This window comes from Hydra viridissima, unplaced genomic scaffold (assembly GCF_058129835.1).
Source record: "Hydra viridissima isolate aposymbiotic clone 2 unplaced genomic scaffold, HvirCarnegie_v1 scaffold_5, whole genome shotgun sequence".
Classification (NCBI taxonomy): Eukaryota; Metazoa; Cnidaria; class Hydrozoa; order Anthoathecata; family Hydridae; genus Hydra; species Hydra viridissima.
In genome coordinates this window covers 18,865,321-18,878,241 of record NW_028324304.1, presented here as the reverse complement: position 1 = coordinate 18,878,241, position 12,921 = coordinate 18,865,321, and the positions used below count along the sequence as shown (strand labels likewise).

General features: G+C 32.2%; 2 protein-coding genes across 2 annotated transcripts; both read left to right on the top strand.

Annotated features, from left to right (window-relative positions):
• The first annotated feature begins 1,722 nt into the window (after positions 1 to 1,722).
• LOC149889168 (zinc finger MYM-type protein 1-like) lies at positions 1,723 to 5,058 on the top strand. Its single transcript, XM_090088537.1, has 2 exons — positions 1,723 to 1,784; positions 1,987 to 5,058. The coding sequence occupies exons 1-2, from the start codon at positions 1,763 to 1,765 to the stop codon at positions 4,032 to 4,034; spliced, it is 2,070 nt and encodes a 689-aa protein (XP_089944663.1). The 5' UTR covers positions 1,723 to 1,762; the 3' UTR covers positions 4,035 to 5,058.
• On the top strand, positions 4,113 to 4,991 carry LOC149889169 (uncharacterized). Its single transcript, XM_090089197.1, has one exon. The coding sequence runs from the start codon at positions 4,113 to 4,115 to the stop codon at positions 4,989 to 4,991; it is 879 nt and encodes a 292-aa protein (XP_089945323.1).
• Positions 5,059 to 12,921: the final 7,863 nt, after the last annotated feature.

The window sequence follows — 12,921 nt, the reverse complement described above, 5'->3', positions numbered from 1 at the left end:
CTTAAACTTTGTTTTTTTCCTTTGCCTCTGAGATCTTTTTCCTTAGCTGTTCGAGTCAAAAATGATATTTACGTCGGGCTGCAGATCAAGATAATCATAGAATTTGATGAGTTCGCCAAGCTCCAGTTGGTTCAAATTATCATAAAAAGATACTCTACAACAGGGTGCAAATAGTCTTTTAAAGTCCATATCCTTGACAATCAACTTGACTTTTTTAAAGATATGATGGATATTATACGGCTTTACCAATGACAATATAACAAAAACAAGACGTGGGACAACATTTGGGGGCTTCTGCAAGAAAGCAATTTACGGTACACTCGCAAGTCTGGAAAGCGAATTCAACTTCACTTTTTTTTATAGACTTTTGATTTTGTTTGTCTATTTATTATGCAAGTTTTTTTTTTTTTTAGTGTGAAAAAAATACGACATTTTTCTGGAATACTGCTATAAAATCAGGAAATATGCTGAATATTGTATTTTTATGGGTTGTGGAGATAAGCAGATGAAAAATTCCACTAAGGCAGGAAAGATAGATAATATGAATTTCAAAAATAACTTTCCGCAGCGTCAAAACCTTTCAGAATCAAAAAAAAATTTCAAAATTTTTTTTTTTTTTTTAATTTTATAAAAAACATGTAAGGTGAAGAAAAAATTCCAATAGAAAATCTAATTTAATTGAAAAGAGAGTTCAGTGCGTATATTGCAAGAGGTGCTTAGCTAGATATAATAAAACATTTTGCAGTATTGAAAAAAACTCATACATCTGTAATATTTTAAAAATATTGAAAAAGAAAAAATGTTGCAGAAGTTTCTCTTTGTGAGGTTTAATTTGAATATTTGTAATGCTTTCTTTCCTGTAAACTTTAAACTTGTAAATACCTCTAGTGTAATTCATTATCGTCACTTCGAAAAAGTTCAGCTTCATTTTGGCTTTTAATTGAGTATTGTATTTCAGAGTGTTGTTTGTTTAAAATAAGTTGGAGTTGCTCTGTTTCCTAATATTTCGAAGATCATGAATATCATCAATTTATAATAGAATCGAGTGTTTTGACGGTAAATTCAACGGTATTAGAGGAAAATTCGATGGTTAAGGCGGGTAATTAAAAAACTTTCAACTTTTAAAAAAGTTGATAAGTTATAAAAATATAATTTCATGTAAAGTAAAATGGGAAATTTTACGGGGGTTTATTTAATGAAATATATCTTTTTTGTTTAAATTTTTCCTTTCTGTTCAAAGTATTTTTGTTTTACAGGACTGCTCCAGTGACTTAGGAATGTCTATAGTCAGTGAAGGGATGTCACCGTTGAATTTAGCAAGTGAAATTACCCATAGGTGCAAAATATCACCACATTTGACCAATCCCCACCGGGGGCAAGTAGAAGTTGGAGGGGGCTGAAATTTGTTTCTAGGAATAAGCACCAGGGGCGTCGCCTTGGAGGGGGTAGGGGGGGAGTCTCCCCCTCCCAGAATCTAAAAAAGAGAAAAGTTGGGAATTTCCTTGCCGAGAGTTGGGACAGTTGGGAAATAGGTGATAAAATCAAAAAATACTTTCTAGTTAAATAAAATTAAAATGTTTGCAAAAATCCATCAAAGATCTAATTCTTTTTTGACTTGGACAAATAAGCTTTACGTTTATTAAACGACTTATGGCTGTTTTCCACAAGACGAAATAAATTGTGGAGTCATAAAGAAGAGCCCTTTTGATTTCCACGTTGTTGTTTTTTTCGCGCTACTTTTTTTTTGTTATCAACAATAAAAATGGCAGCTGAAAGTTTATGCTGTATGTTTGACTAAAAGCAGTTATTCTTTTTTTTTTCATACTTTCTACTTTGAAACGTGAATATTTATTTCCATGAATTGATTTCAACATTTGTCTTATTTAATGTTTATAAAAGTTATCACACTTATTAAGAGTGATAACTTATAAACATTAAATCAGTTAAAAATTACGGTAAATTATAGTATCTGCATTTGTTTTCCAGCACTAACTATGAAAAGCAAAAGATATAAATTACAATGTTGCGTATGCAAAGCAGTATTTAACAACGACTATAAAACCAGTCATGAAAGATCCGTTCATGGTGGTAGAAAGGTTCATATACAAACAGTGGGAGCCCCAGAGAATCCTTTTCTAGCCTCCTTAGCTTCAAAAAAACGAAAAATGGTACCTCAGAATGCTGGTGATGATGTCGAAGTGGATGATGAAATACAAAGTAGTGAACATGCAAAGTTAGACTTGATAATAATTGAAACATCGACTTCAACATGTAGTATATCCATAGAAGAAGAATCAACATCTTCTGATAAAAAATTTGAAGAGGATGCAAGTTCAAAAATTCAAGATAATGATGCAAAAGGGGAAAACTTGGGTTATGTTGTAGTCCAGGAACAAGCAGAGAAACTTACAGAACTAAATTCTAAATCAGATCATTTAAACCAGTTTCCTGACCGAGATGAAAAGGATGACATGAATATTATTAACTTGGATACTTCTGAAGTAAGCAGTGAAACAACAAGTTGGACTTTGCTCATGGGGAATTTGGGTGTTTTAATAGATAATCTTAAAGATTGTAATGACATTTATAAAAAATACTGTACAGAAGAATTAGTAAATGAAAAATTCGCTGCGATTGAAATTGTAAATGCAACAAGTTCTGTGGTGGAAATGTCAAAAAATGTTTTGAAAATGGGAAATGCTTTTTTAAGAAAACTCGATATCAAAGCTCAAAGTATTATAATTGACAAATCAGATTCATCAGCATTGATAAGCCATGACCCAGGATTACGTCCACATACAATTACAGATAATCAAAAATCGTATTTAATCCAGTTAGGACCACACCAACCAAAACTTGCTAGTTTCCCAAGTGACGGTAAAAATAGATTTAATCCCCAGTGGTACAAAGAGTTTGAACATTTAGAATACAGTACCCAGAAGGATGCCACATTTTGTTTTGTCTGCCGGCTTTTCCCTAAGGTATTTGGAAAGAAGGGAAAAACTGAAGATGCTTGGATAAATGTTGGGGTAAGATCTTGGTCCAAGATGAAAAGCTATGGGAAAGAAAAACTTGGAAAGCTTCAGGCACACTTTACCTCTCAAGCACATAAAGTTGCATTAAGTGAATATTGTCACTTTCTTATGAAAAAAGGTCATATAGATCACCTTATTGATAAATCCAATAGACTTGCTCTTATAGAAGAGCAAAAAATAGAGGTACAGAATAGAAAAACTGTTGAAATTCTTATTGATACATGCAAGACTTTAGGAAGCCAAGGGCTAGCGTTTAGGGAATCGGACAGTGCTAATCAAGGTAACTTTGTTGCAGTAGTGAATCTTATCTCTCGCCACAATCCCACACTAAAAGCCTGGATTGAAGATAGAGCCCTTCGTCCATATAGAGTTACATACACAAGTCCATCGTCTCAAAATGAAATGATTAGTTTAATTGCAACTGAATTAAAGGGAAAGATCATAGAAGAAATTAATAGCTCCAATTTTTTTTCCGTGATGGCCGACACTACTTCCGATATGTCACATGAGGACATAATGAGTATAGTTGTGAGAACAGCCAGTGAAAACGGTGAGATTCGGGAAAGGCTTTTAAAATCCGTTGAATGCACTGATAAGACTGGAAAAGGGATGGCTGAGCTAATTTTATCTTCTTTACATAAAGAAGGCATTGACACATCAAAGATGGCTTTTCAGTCGTATGATTACGCGAGTTCAATGTCTGGACAATTTAAAGGAGTACAAAAGTATATAACAGAAGAAGTTGGCCATAATGTACCCTACATACCTTGTCAAGACCACAGAACAAACACTGCTCTTGAACATGCATGCAATAATAATACTTTAATACGAGAATTGTTTAATGTCCTCGAACAGTTGCATGTTTTCTTCACATCAAGCACAAAAAGATTTAGTCATTTAAAAGAAAAGCTGGAAGACATTGACAGTGCACTACAGCTTGTAAACCTGTCTAGAACAAGATGGACCGCACGAGCAAAATCTGTTAAGGCTTTAAATTAGTGTTTAGAGAAGGTTGTTGATCTTCTTCAGAGCATCTCAAATAATAAGATTTTTGATACTAACACAAGAACTAAGGCAATGGGACTTCTGAAAAAAGTAACAACTTTTGATTTCATTATTACTCTTTTCTTCATGAAGAATATCGTTGAGAAAATAAAAATATTAACAGAAATCTTAGAAAGTCCAAACTTCAATGTTATCAACAGTATAAATGTAATTGAAAGTACTGCCAAGAACATGCAAAATATCAGTAACGATACAGATGCTATGAATAATTTGATTAAAAGTGCAGTAATATTTTCTAGGAAATTACACATTGATGCAGAAAATGATTACGAACGACACCATAGATTAATAGCAATGGAGATGAAAGCTTTTTACCGGAAAGAATTCAAAGAGGTCATAGACTCTCTAGCCATGGGTTTAACAGAAAACTCGGCAGCATTAAAGGAAATATTTGCCCCTATCACCAAAATTTTTAGTTTTCCTTTAAATAAGGATAATTTGAGTATTGAAAACTTAACAAAAGCAAACAAACTTTTTCCTCCTGGATACAAGGATCATATTCCAGACGTTCATGTGCTGAAAAGTCAGATGGAAATTTTGATAGATATCTGTTTAGAAGAAGGTCATGAAGATTTTAAGTCATCAAGAACACCAGCTAAGACGCTGCAAGACATTTTGTACCATGTTGTGAAGTTAAAGGATATACTGAAACAAGCCCATAAATTATGCATTTTTGTAATCACAGCTGCTTATGGTGTAGCATCAAATGAGCGTTCATTCAGTCAACTCAAGATTGTAAAATCACATCTGAGAACAACAATGAGTGACGAGAGATTGGATAGCCTCATGCTACTAAAGTGCGAAAAAGAACTTTGTAAAGGAGTTAACCCCGAACATCTTGTTAAACGATGGGTTCAATTGAAGAAACGTCATATTAAAATCAAACAGTAGACAAAAAATGATAGTGATGATAAAATATTGTGCGTATAAGTTTTGAAATAAAATAATATTTTCCATATTCCTTTGTACTAATTCATTTCCGTAAAATTTTAAACTGCTATATATGCTGCCAAAATGGTTTTTAAAGTTTATTGGATTTGTAAATTGTAACATTTTTTTGGACTGATACAGTTTCACTATGAATGGGTAAAACCTTTAGACGTTTTTTGAATTGAATATTTTGTATAAATGTAAAGGAAGCTATGTTTTGTTAAAAGAAGTCAATAAATACTGATAATTGACAATTCATGAAAGTGAGTGCAATGTAGTATAACAATCAGTAGATTTTGTAAATAGGACAAAAATTGATTTTTTGAATTCTTAAATTATAAAAAACAGTTGTGAAAACTATGTTAAGCAGTTGGGAAAAATAAGGTCTCTCCCCCCCCCCCCTGGAATTTTCTCACGCAACGCCACTGATAAGCACCCTAAAAATGGAGTTCGGGGTGGTCCAAACCTGGCCTAAAACCTTACCTGGGAAAAATTAGATCCGTGAGCAAAAATTTGTGAAGGTTGAATTAAAACTGTGGAACTTTATAAAGAAAGCACCCACATACAAATATACAAACTTTGGGCTTTATATATTAGATAATGCTGCAGAACTACTGAACAGAAAAACAGAGCGTTTAGCAGTGAGCGAATTGAAAAAATTTTCAGCAAAGACCAGCTTTTTTATTTGTGAATTCTATGTAGATATTGTATCTAATGTTGAACAATCTATGCATAGTCTGTAAATTCCGAAGAAATATCGCCATCGAAAAAGAGATTTAGAGAGTGCAATTGCACTGTCCCTCCAAATAAGACAAATCAAGGCCTAATAATTGGACCATTTAACTCGGTGAAAATAACCAATATATGTGGGCTGTGAATCAATTCCTATCAGTGGATGTACTTCTGAGGGCTAGTTCTAAGAAAATTATTTATAAAGTGTTAGGTACTTCTGATAACTCAAATCAAGATTACACATCGAGAACTTGGACAACGCTCATAACGATTATCCACTGTGTCTTGAAGTAAGGATTGTACCTTGGTTTTCGATTAGTGACTGTTAAGGTTATTTAATAAATGAGCTAGGAGATAAATTCGTCAAATGTATGAAGTCGGTCCCAAATCTATAGAATTACATTACAGAAACCTTAGGTTTTACCAAACGCTGAGTATGGATGTCGCAAAAATCCATCGAGCAGTTTATTCAGCAGATAGTATGCATGACACCATACATTCAGCGGAAGTCTAATTCAAGAGTGACCAGCACAAAACTAATAGAAGAGGAGTTTTTTGAACGTTTTGATGACCAACTCAGTCTTCGGGAAAACGATGAAAAAATCTCTACTAGCATTATAGAATTGACTAAGGTTGTAAGATAAATGGGATGCATCGCCTTATTACAATCCCGGCTAACCTTTTGCGCAAGATATTTAACAGGCTTTGCAGCAATCATAACAAAAAAAAAGTAAACTTAAGTTGAACAGACTAATATATGTAACCAGCTGTTAGAAGCGAGCCAATGTGCTTATAAACTTTATTAACTGTTGTGTTGACCCATTGCTCTAGTCTAATTCTACGAGCTTTAGAATTAGTGCAGTTAATAACAAATCAATCATTTTTTGCGTTATGAAAAGTTTAAAGGCAGCATCCGCATTTATGCCACAAGTTTGAGCTGCAACCCGTGTTGGGCCAGTAGGTACTCGAATAATATTGTGGGCACGCGGGTAAGCAACACCTGTCACTGGAAAAGCACTCCATATTTCCTAACCATTTTGTAAATCATATTTTGATCTAAAAATCTTTGGTCATCATGATCATTTTTCTGCTATTCATCTTTAATATTGTCATCAGAAATATAAGCATCTAATTCATCTTGCATCAAAGCAATAGTATCTTATGCGTCGCTCCGGACATTTCACTATGCTTCGCTCTGATAATAAAAAAGGAAAAGAAGCCTGATAACTAGAGAATTGTTCATCATATTGAAGTAACCTTTTTTTCACGTTGACGAAGGTTGGAATTTTACAGTTTTGATAATTTGATGTAAGCCCATCGAAAGGTAAAACATAATCAAATGAAAACTTAAAACAGAGAGTCCTGAAACCGAATTTTCGTATAACATATTTTATTGAACTACGGAGATTTCATTTACTACACAGACCTCAGCCGGTTTTTGAATACAACTCCCAGAAGTAAAAAAGATTTTAAAGCAGGTGATCACAGAGATCAACATAGTATTTTTGCATGGCGAAATGAGGCGACCTCTATGACTATATGCTCAAATCAATAAATGTTTAAGAATTCAAAACAGCAACAAAAAAATACCATACAAAAACCTTTTCCTTCTATTTCTAGTATTACATTAAATTAAATATATAACTACTTTTACTTCGCTTAAAGGTGATGTAGAAGGTAAAAATTTAATATTTTTATCTTTCACTTTAAAAGAATTTCAACAAAAAATATAAGCTTTTTTAAAACTTGAAAAAGCCCTTCAAATCTATCAAAAATGTAAAGAATCTATTAAAAATGTAAAAAAACCAAAAATAATTTTTTTTTGAGAATTTAAAACTGAATGCAAAAACTTAAAAAGTTTAAATATGAAAAATCACTAAAAATTATGCACAAAATCCTATTTCCGGTTAGCGATGCTTTGCACAACATTTTTCCGCTGTGACATCATCTCTTCGTTGTTGTTTCCTCTACTCATTTAAAGCAGCTTCAAATATCGCTCACCCGACATACTTCGCCTTTTGGAAGTATCACCACAACTCGGATGAACTCGAATGAAAATGGAACTCATTTTTGGCAAACCTTAATAAACAGAAGTTTTCGAAGTGCAATCATTTAGTCAAGCTATACAACACTCAGAAGAGTGTCAGAGCAAGAAGTCAATAAGAAATATTCGTAATAAATCGTTTTTAAGGTTTTAAACTAACATTTAAATCCTAAAATAATTTCTAAAAACCGATGGGATTTTTAAAACTCGTTCATAAATTGGTTATGTCATTGTTTTACTTAAAGATCGGTGTTCGGCGTTTTCATTAACAACAACTAATTAAGAATAAAGTTCAAACTCTAGTACCAGACCCCAGTGAGCATGAATTGTCCGCACAACGTTTTACGGATGTTTTACGGACGTCTTACGGACTTAAGGACGTCATATGGACGTCGTGTGGACGATGCATGTCCACTGGGACTTTTACGGTAAATTGAATTATCGAAAGTTTATTAAAATAGAACTCGGTATAAAACAGAAAAAATTGATAGTGTGACAAATTTATGTTAAACGTAATTTTTTTTTTTTTTTTGAAAGATAACTTTAATTGAATAAAAAATCAGTGCGAAGCCTCTAATAGTTGAAACAAAACAATGTAAGGTAATTTACCATTTAACTTCTTGTGAAACTGATTTTCTGCACATTTTTCTGCTTCTGGTGTTCCAAACATTTTCAGGATTCTCTTATAATTAAAGAGTTATTAAGTTTAAATTAACTGATAGTGCAGCAGATTAGCATAACAATTGAGCAAGAGTGAATAAAAGCATGAAACTTTTTTAATGTAGAAAATAAGTATGCAATGATTTTCTGCTATATATATATATATATATATATATATATATATATATATATATATATATATATATATATATATATATATATATATATATATATATATATATATATATATATATATATATATAATTAAAAACGATAAAGAAAAAACTTTTATTATGGAACTTTAAGTTTCATGCCTAACGGCAATCATCAGCCATATATTACAAAATTAAACGTTAAAATTACAAATATAATTACGGTGGCGTGAGTTCTAATGACTCCATGGAAACAAAATCTTAAAAGTATAATGTGACGTAAACGTAAAGTGAACCAGGATCAATCTTCGGTATCAAATGAGGAAATAAGGAACTTATTCTTGTGCCTGCACTTCGAGACCATTTCACTCCTTGTATTAAGTAGGTTATCTCCTTTGTACATCAAAACTTGAAACTTCTCGTTCAAACAAAGGCTACAAATTCTTGATGCTGGGTTGTATGGTTTGCATTTTTTAATAGTTTTCCATCTGATAAAAGGTGCGAAGTTTTTTTCTTTTAATTTCCATACCTCCTTTGATAGCTCTGTATCGTTCTTGTACCTAACTGCATTAAAGGATTTTAAGTGGTTAGCATACCGAGCTTTGAAAGATGTTTCGCTAAGTCCTATATACACTTTTTCTTTATATTCCGGATTGTTCGAATATACGGTGGCCTGATAAACGATGTTGTTGGAAAGGCAACGGTTGTTCATTGGACATTTCGATTTGTCAGTACAGTTGCATTTCATTTCATTAGTTTTTGTTTCATTTTGCAAAATGTTTTTGTTGTGAGAGTTAATAATGGATTTTATATTTGGCATGCAAGAATAACTAATTTTGATTGTGTTTCTATTAAATATTTTACGAAGCCTGTGGTTAACTGGGAAGTGGAGGTCGATGAGGTTCAAAAAACATTTACCTATTTTTGTAACAACATTTGCACTGAAAGGAGGATTATACCAAATTATCTTACGTTTATGGTTGCCGTTTGTTGGTTTTATACTTGGATGGTACGCAAGTTCGCAATTGTAACCCGATTTTTTCAAGGCTTCTTGATAAGGAGGAATACTTTCTTTAAAAATCGCTTCACTTGACGATGTTGCTGATAATCTTAATTCAATAGTTTTAGGAATACTTTTTATTACACTCGGTGGATGATTAGAACTAGTACTTATATAATTCAGTATACCATCTGGTTTGCGATATGGTTGAAAAGAACCATCGTTAAGATTTAGTGTTAGATCGAGATAGTTGACTATTTTCAAATTGCATTTAAGAGATTATTATTTTTAAAAATTTGTACAAAATGGTTCTTTATTCTCTCCATTTCCTGACAACTTTTGTTCCTAAACATAGCTAATCCATCATCTCGATATATACCGGAAGTGCTTTTTTCATAAAACTGCGAGATTTGATGCAAAATAAAAGTTCCCACTCATTCGCAAATCTCCGCGCAAACATGGGGGCCTAACATAAGTGGATTCGAACAATCCGGAATATAAAGAAAAAGTGTATATAGGACTTAGCGAAACATCTTTCAAAGCTCGGTATGCTAACCACTTAAAATCCTTTAATGCAGTTAGGTACAAGAACGATACAGAGCTATCAAAGGAGGTATGGAAATTAAAAGAAAAAAACTTCGCACCTTTTATCAGATGGAAAACTATTAAAAAATGCAAACCATACAACCCAGCATCAAGAATTTGTAGCCTTTGTTTGAACGAGAAGTTTCAAGTTTTGATGTACAAAGGAGATAACCTACTTAATACAAGGAGTGAAATGGTCTCGAAGTGCAGGCACAAGAATAAGTTCCTTATTTCCTCATTTGATACCGAAGATTGATCCTGGTTCACTTTACGTTTACGTCACATTATACTTTTAAGATTTTGTTTCCATGGAGTCATTAGAACTCACGCCACCGTAATTATATTTGTAATTTTAACGTTTAATTTTGTAATATATGGCTGATGATTGCCGTTAGGCATGAAACTTAAAGTTCTATAATAAAAGTTTTTTCTTTATCGTTTTTAATTATAATTATAAATCGCTCTGTTTTGAAATTTATATATAATCAAAATAAATTTCCTAAACATCGAGCACTTTTCAACGAACAAGAGCTTTGTATTATTTTAATACAACACTACATCAAACGATATATATATATATATATATATATATATATATATATATATATATATATATATATATATATATATATATATATATATATATATATATATATATATATATATATATATATCTATATACGTATGTATGTATATATATTGTTCCTAGGTATATATATATACGTAATTATGTATGTATGTGTATATATTATTCCTAGGCCTCTATACATTTATATAATATGGCCAAGCGATATATTTTTGCACATCCTATTTATACGGAGAATGAGGTTTTCGACAGACGTAATCCGATTTACTGGGTAAAGGGAAATTTCTGCCAAAGTACCTCTGCAAACAAGTTGATATGCCCCGCTAAATCTAAGCTTTCGGATTGTTTGACAAGTTTCAAATCACTGACCTAAATCTTACCACAATTTGTGCAGGCATATTTGCTACCGCCTGGATTTTATATTCAGAGATTAGATGATGGCAGTGGCTTTGAAAGTACTTTGATTGCGAACAAAGCTAAATGGCATTAACCCTGCAGAATGTTTTACTACTCCACTGAACTCAATCGAGCAGCTAAACGTCTTCGTTGCGAATCCCTAGCTGCAGAGGGTGAATCTTTTTTAAATGAAGCCCAGGTACTTAATATTGAGCACAGTTCATTCAGGTGATCAATGTCAAGTGATATGAGAAAATCAAATATGGTTTCCACACAACCGGTTTGTTTTATTTGTGATACCAGTGAGTCAAAAGACTCAATGAACAGCGTCTGTACCACGGACTACAAGCCCATTTTCCTGACATGCATGCACAACAGGAAGGTCGAGATGTTTAACTTGTTTTTAACTGTGACATTGGTCGAGCACTTCTTAAAGCCTGTCAATATGATTGCGATTATGATGCAATGTTTTTGTCTCTTCCTATATGGATTACACTTCCTGAAGATGATGCATGCTGTCCTGAGTTTATTTAGTGCGGATGTAAGACAGGTTGTACAACACCCAACTGTAAATGTGTTCGTACAGCTTAAAATATACTGCACTTTGCAGTTGTCAAGTAGAGTGTACCAGAGATTGATCTGCTGCACAACAACCAAGACGCAATATTGAAGCAGAAAAATTTTGATGCGCAAATTGTTAAAAAAAAAGTAACATTTTGCTTACCGATATTTTATCGCTTAAAAATGAACCAATCATATTCGCTTTAAATTTATAAAAATAGTTAATAGAAAAGTTAAAAATATGGACACTTCTGACATTCAATTTATAGAAGATAATGAAAATAACGAATACGAAGTTTGAGTTGAAGGCGAATTCCTTAAAGAAAGATTTATTGAGATTGTTCGCAAAATTCGATGTCAAAAGGATAAAAACAATAAACGCTACAAAGATAGAAATATGGATAGTATAAAACATTTTTTTGTTTATTTATATCTATCTCTTCACACACACAGAAACACACACACACATATATATAGCTTAGTTCTACAAATCTGTAATTTCTCTTTCTTCCACCACTATTGCTAACTCAAGTGAAATGCTTGTTCAAGATATTCTTGTTAATAAGAAGCGAAAATTAGTTGCAGAACCACAAAAGAAATTACATGTTTAGCTATATTTTACTCGTTTTACCAACTTTTCTAATTTCCAATGAACAGCACTTTATAGATTGAAGCAGTCTTTAAAAGAGTCTCTTAGATTTTTTGCAATATCTTATAAATTATTTATAACATCTAAAACCATTTACATTTGGCACTTTCTTTTTCCAATCACCAAGCTGTATTCCAGTTAGTCCATCCTTATAAACATAACTTAAAGGGCAGTAATTGTTATTGTTCTTTAAATTTTTTGTCTTTAAGAATTATGTAAAGCAACGACAGCTTTTGCGACTGTGACGACATTTTCAACATTCGCTATTATTGATTTTTGAAAAAAATGAAATCTTCTTGAAGCAATATACCAAACATATTTTCAATAACTCTTCGTACTCTACTAAGACTATAGATAAATACAAGTTTATCAGTTGAAAGATTTTTAAAAGGATAGGGCTTCATCAGGTGTTTTTTTAACTTGATTGCATCATCTACAATAGAAAGATAGGGCAAAATTTTATTGCAATTATAACCTGCTCTGGAATTTTTTAGAATTTTTATCATGTTATTTTCAAATTTTTATC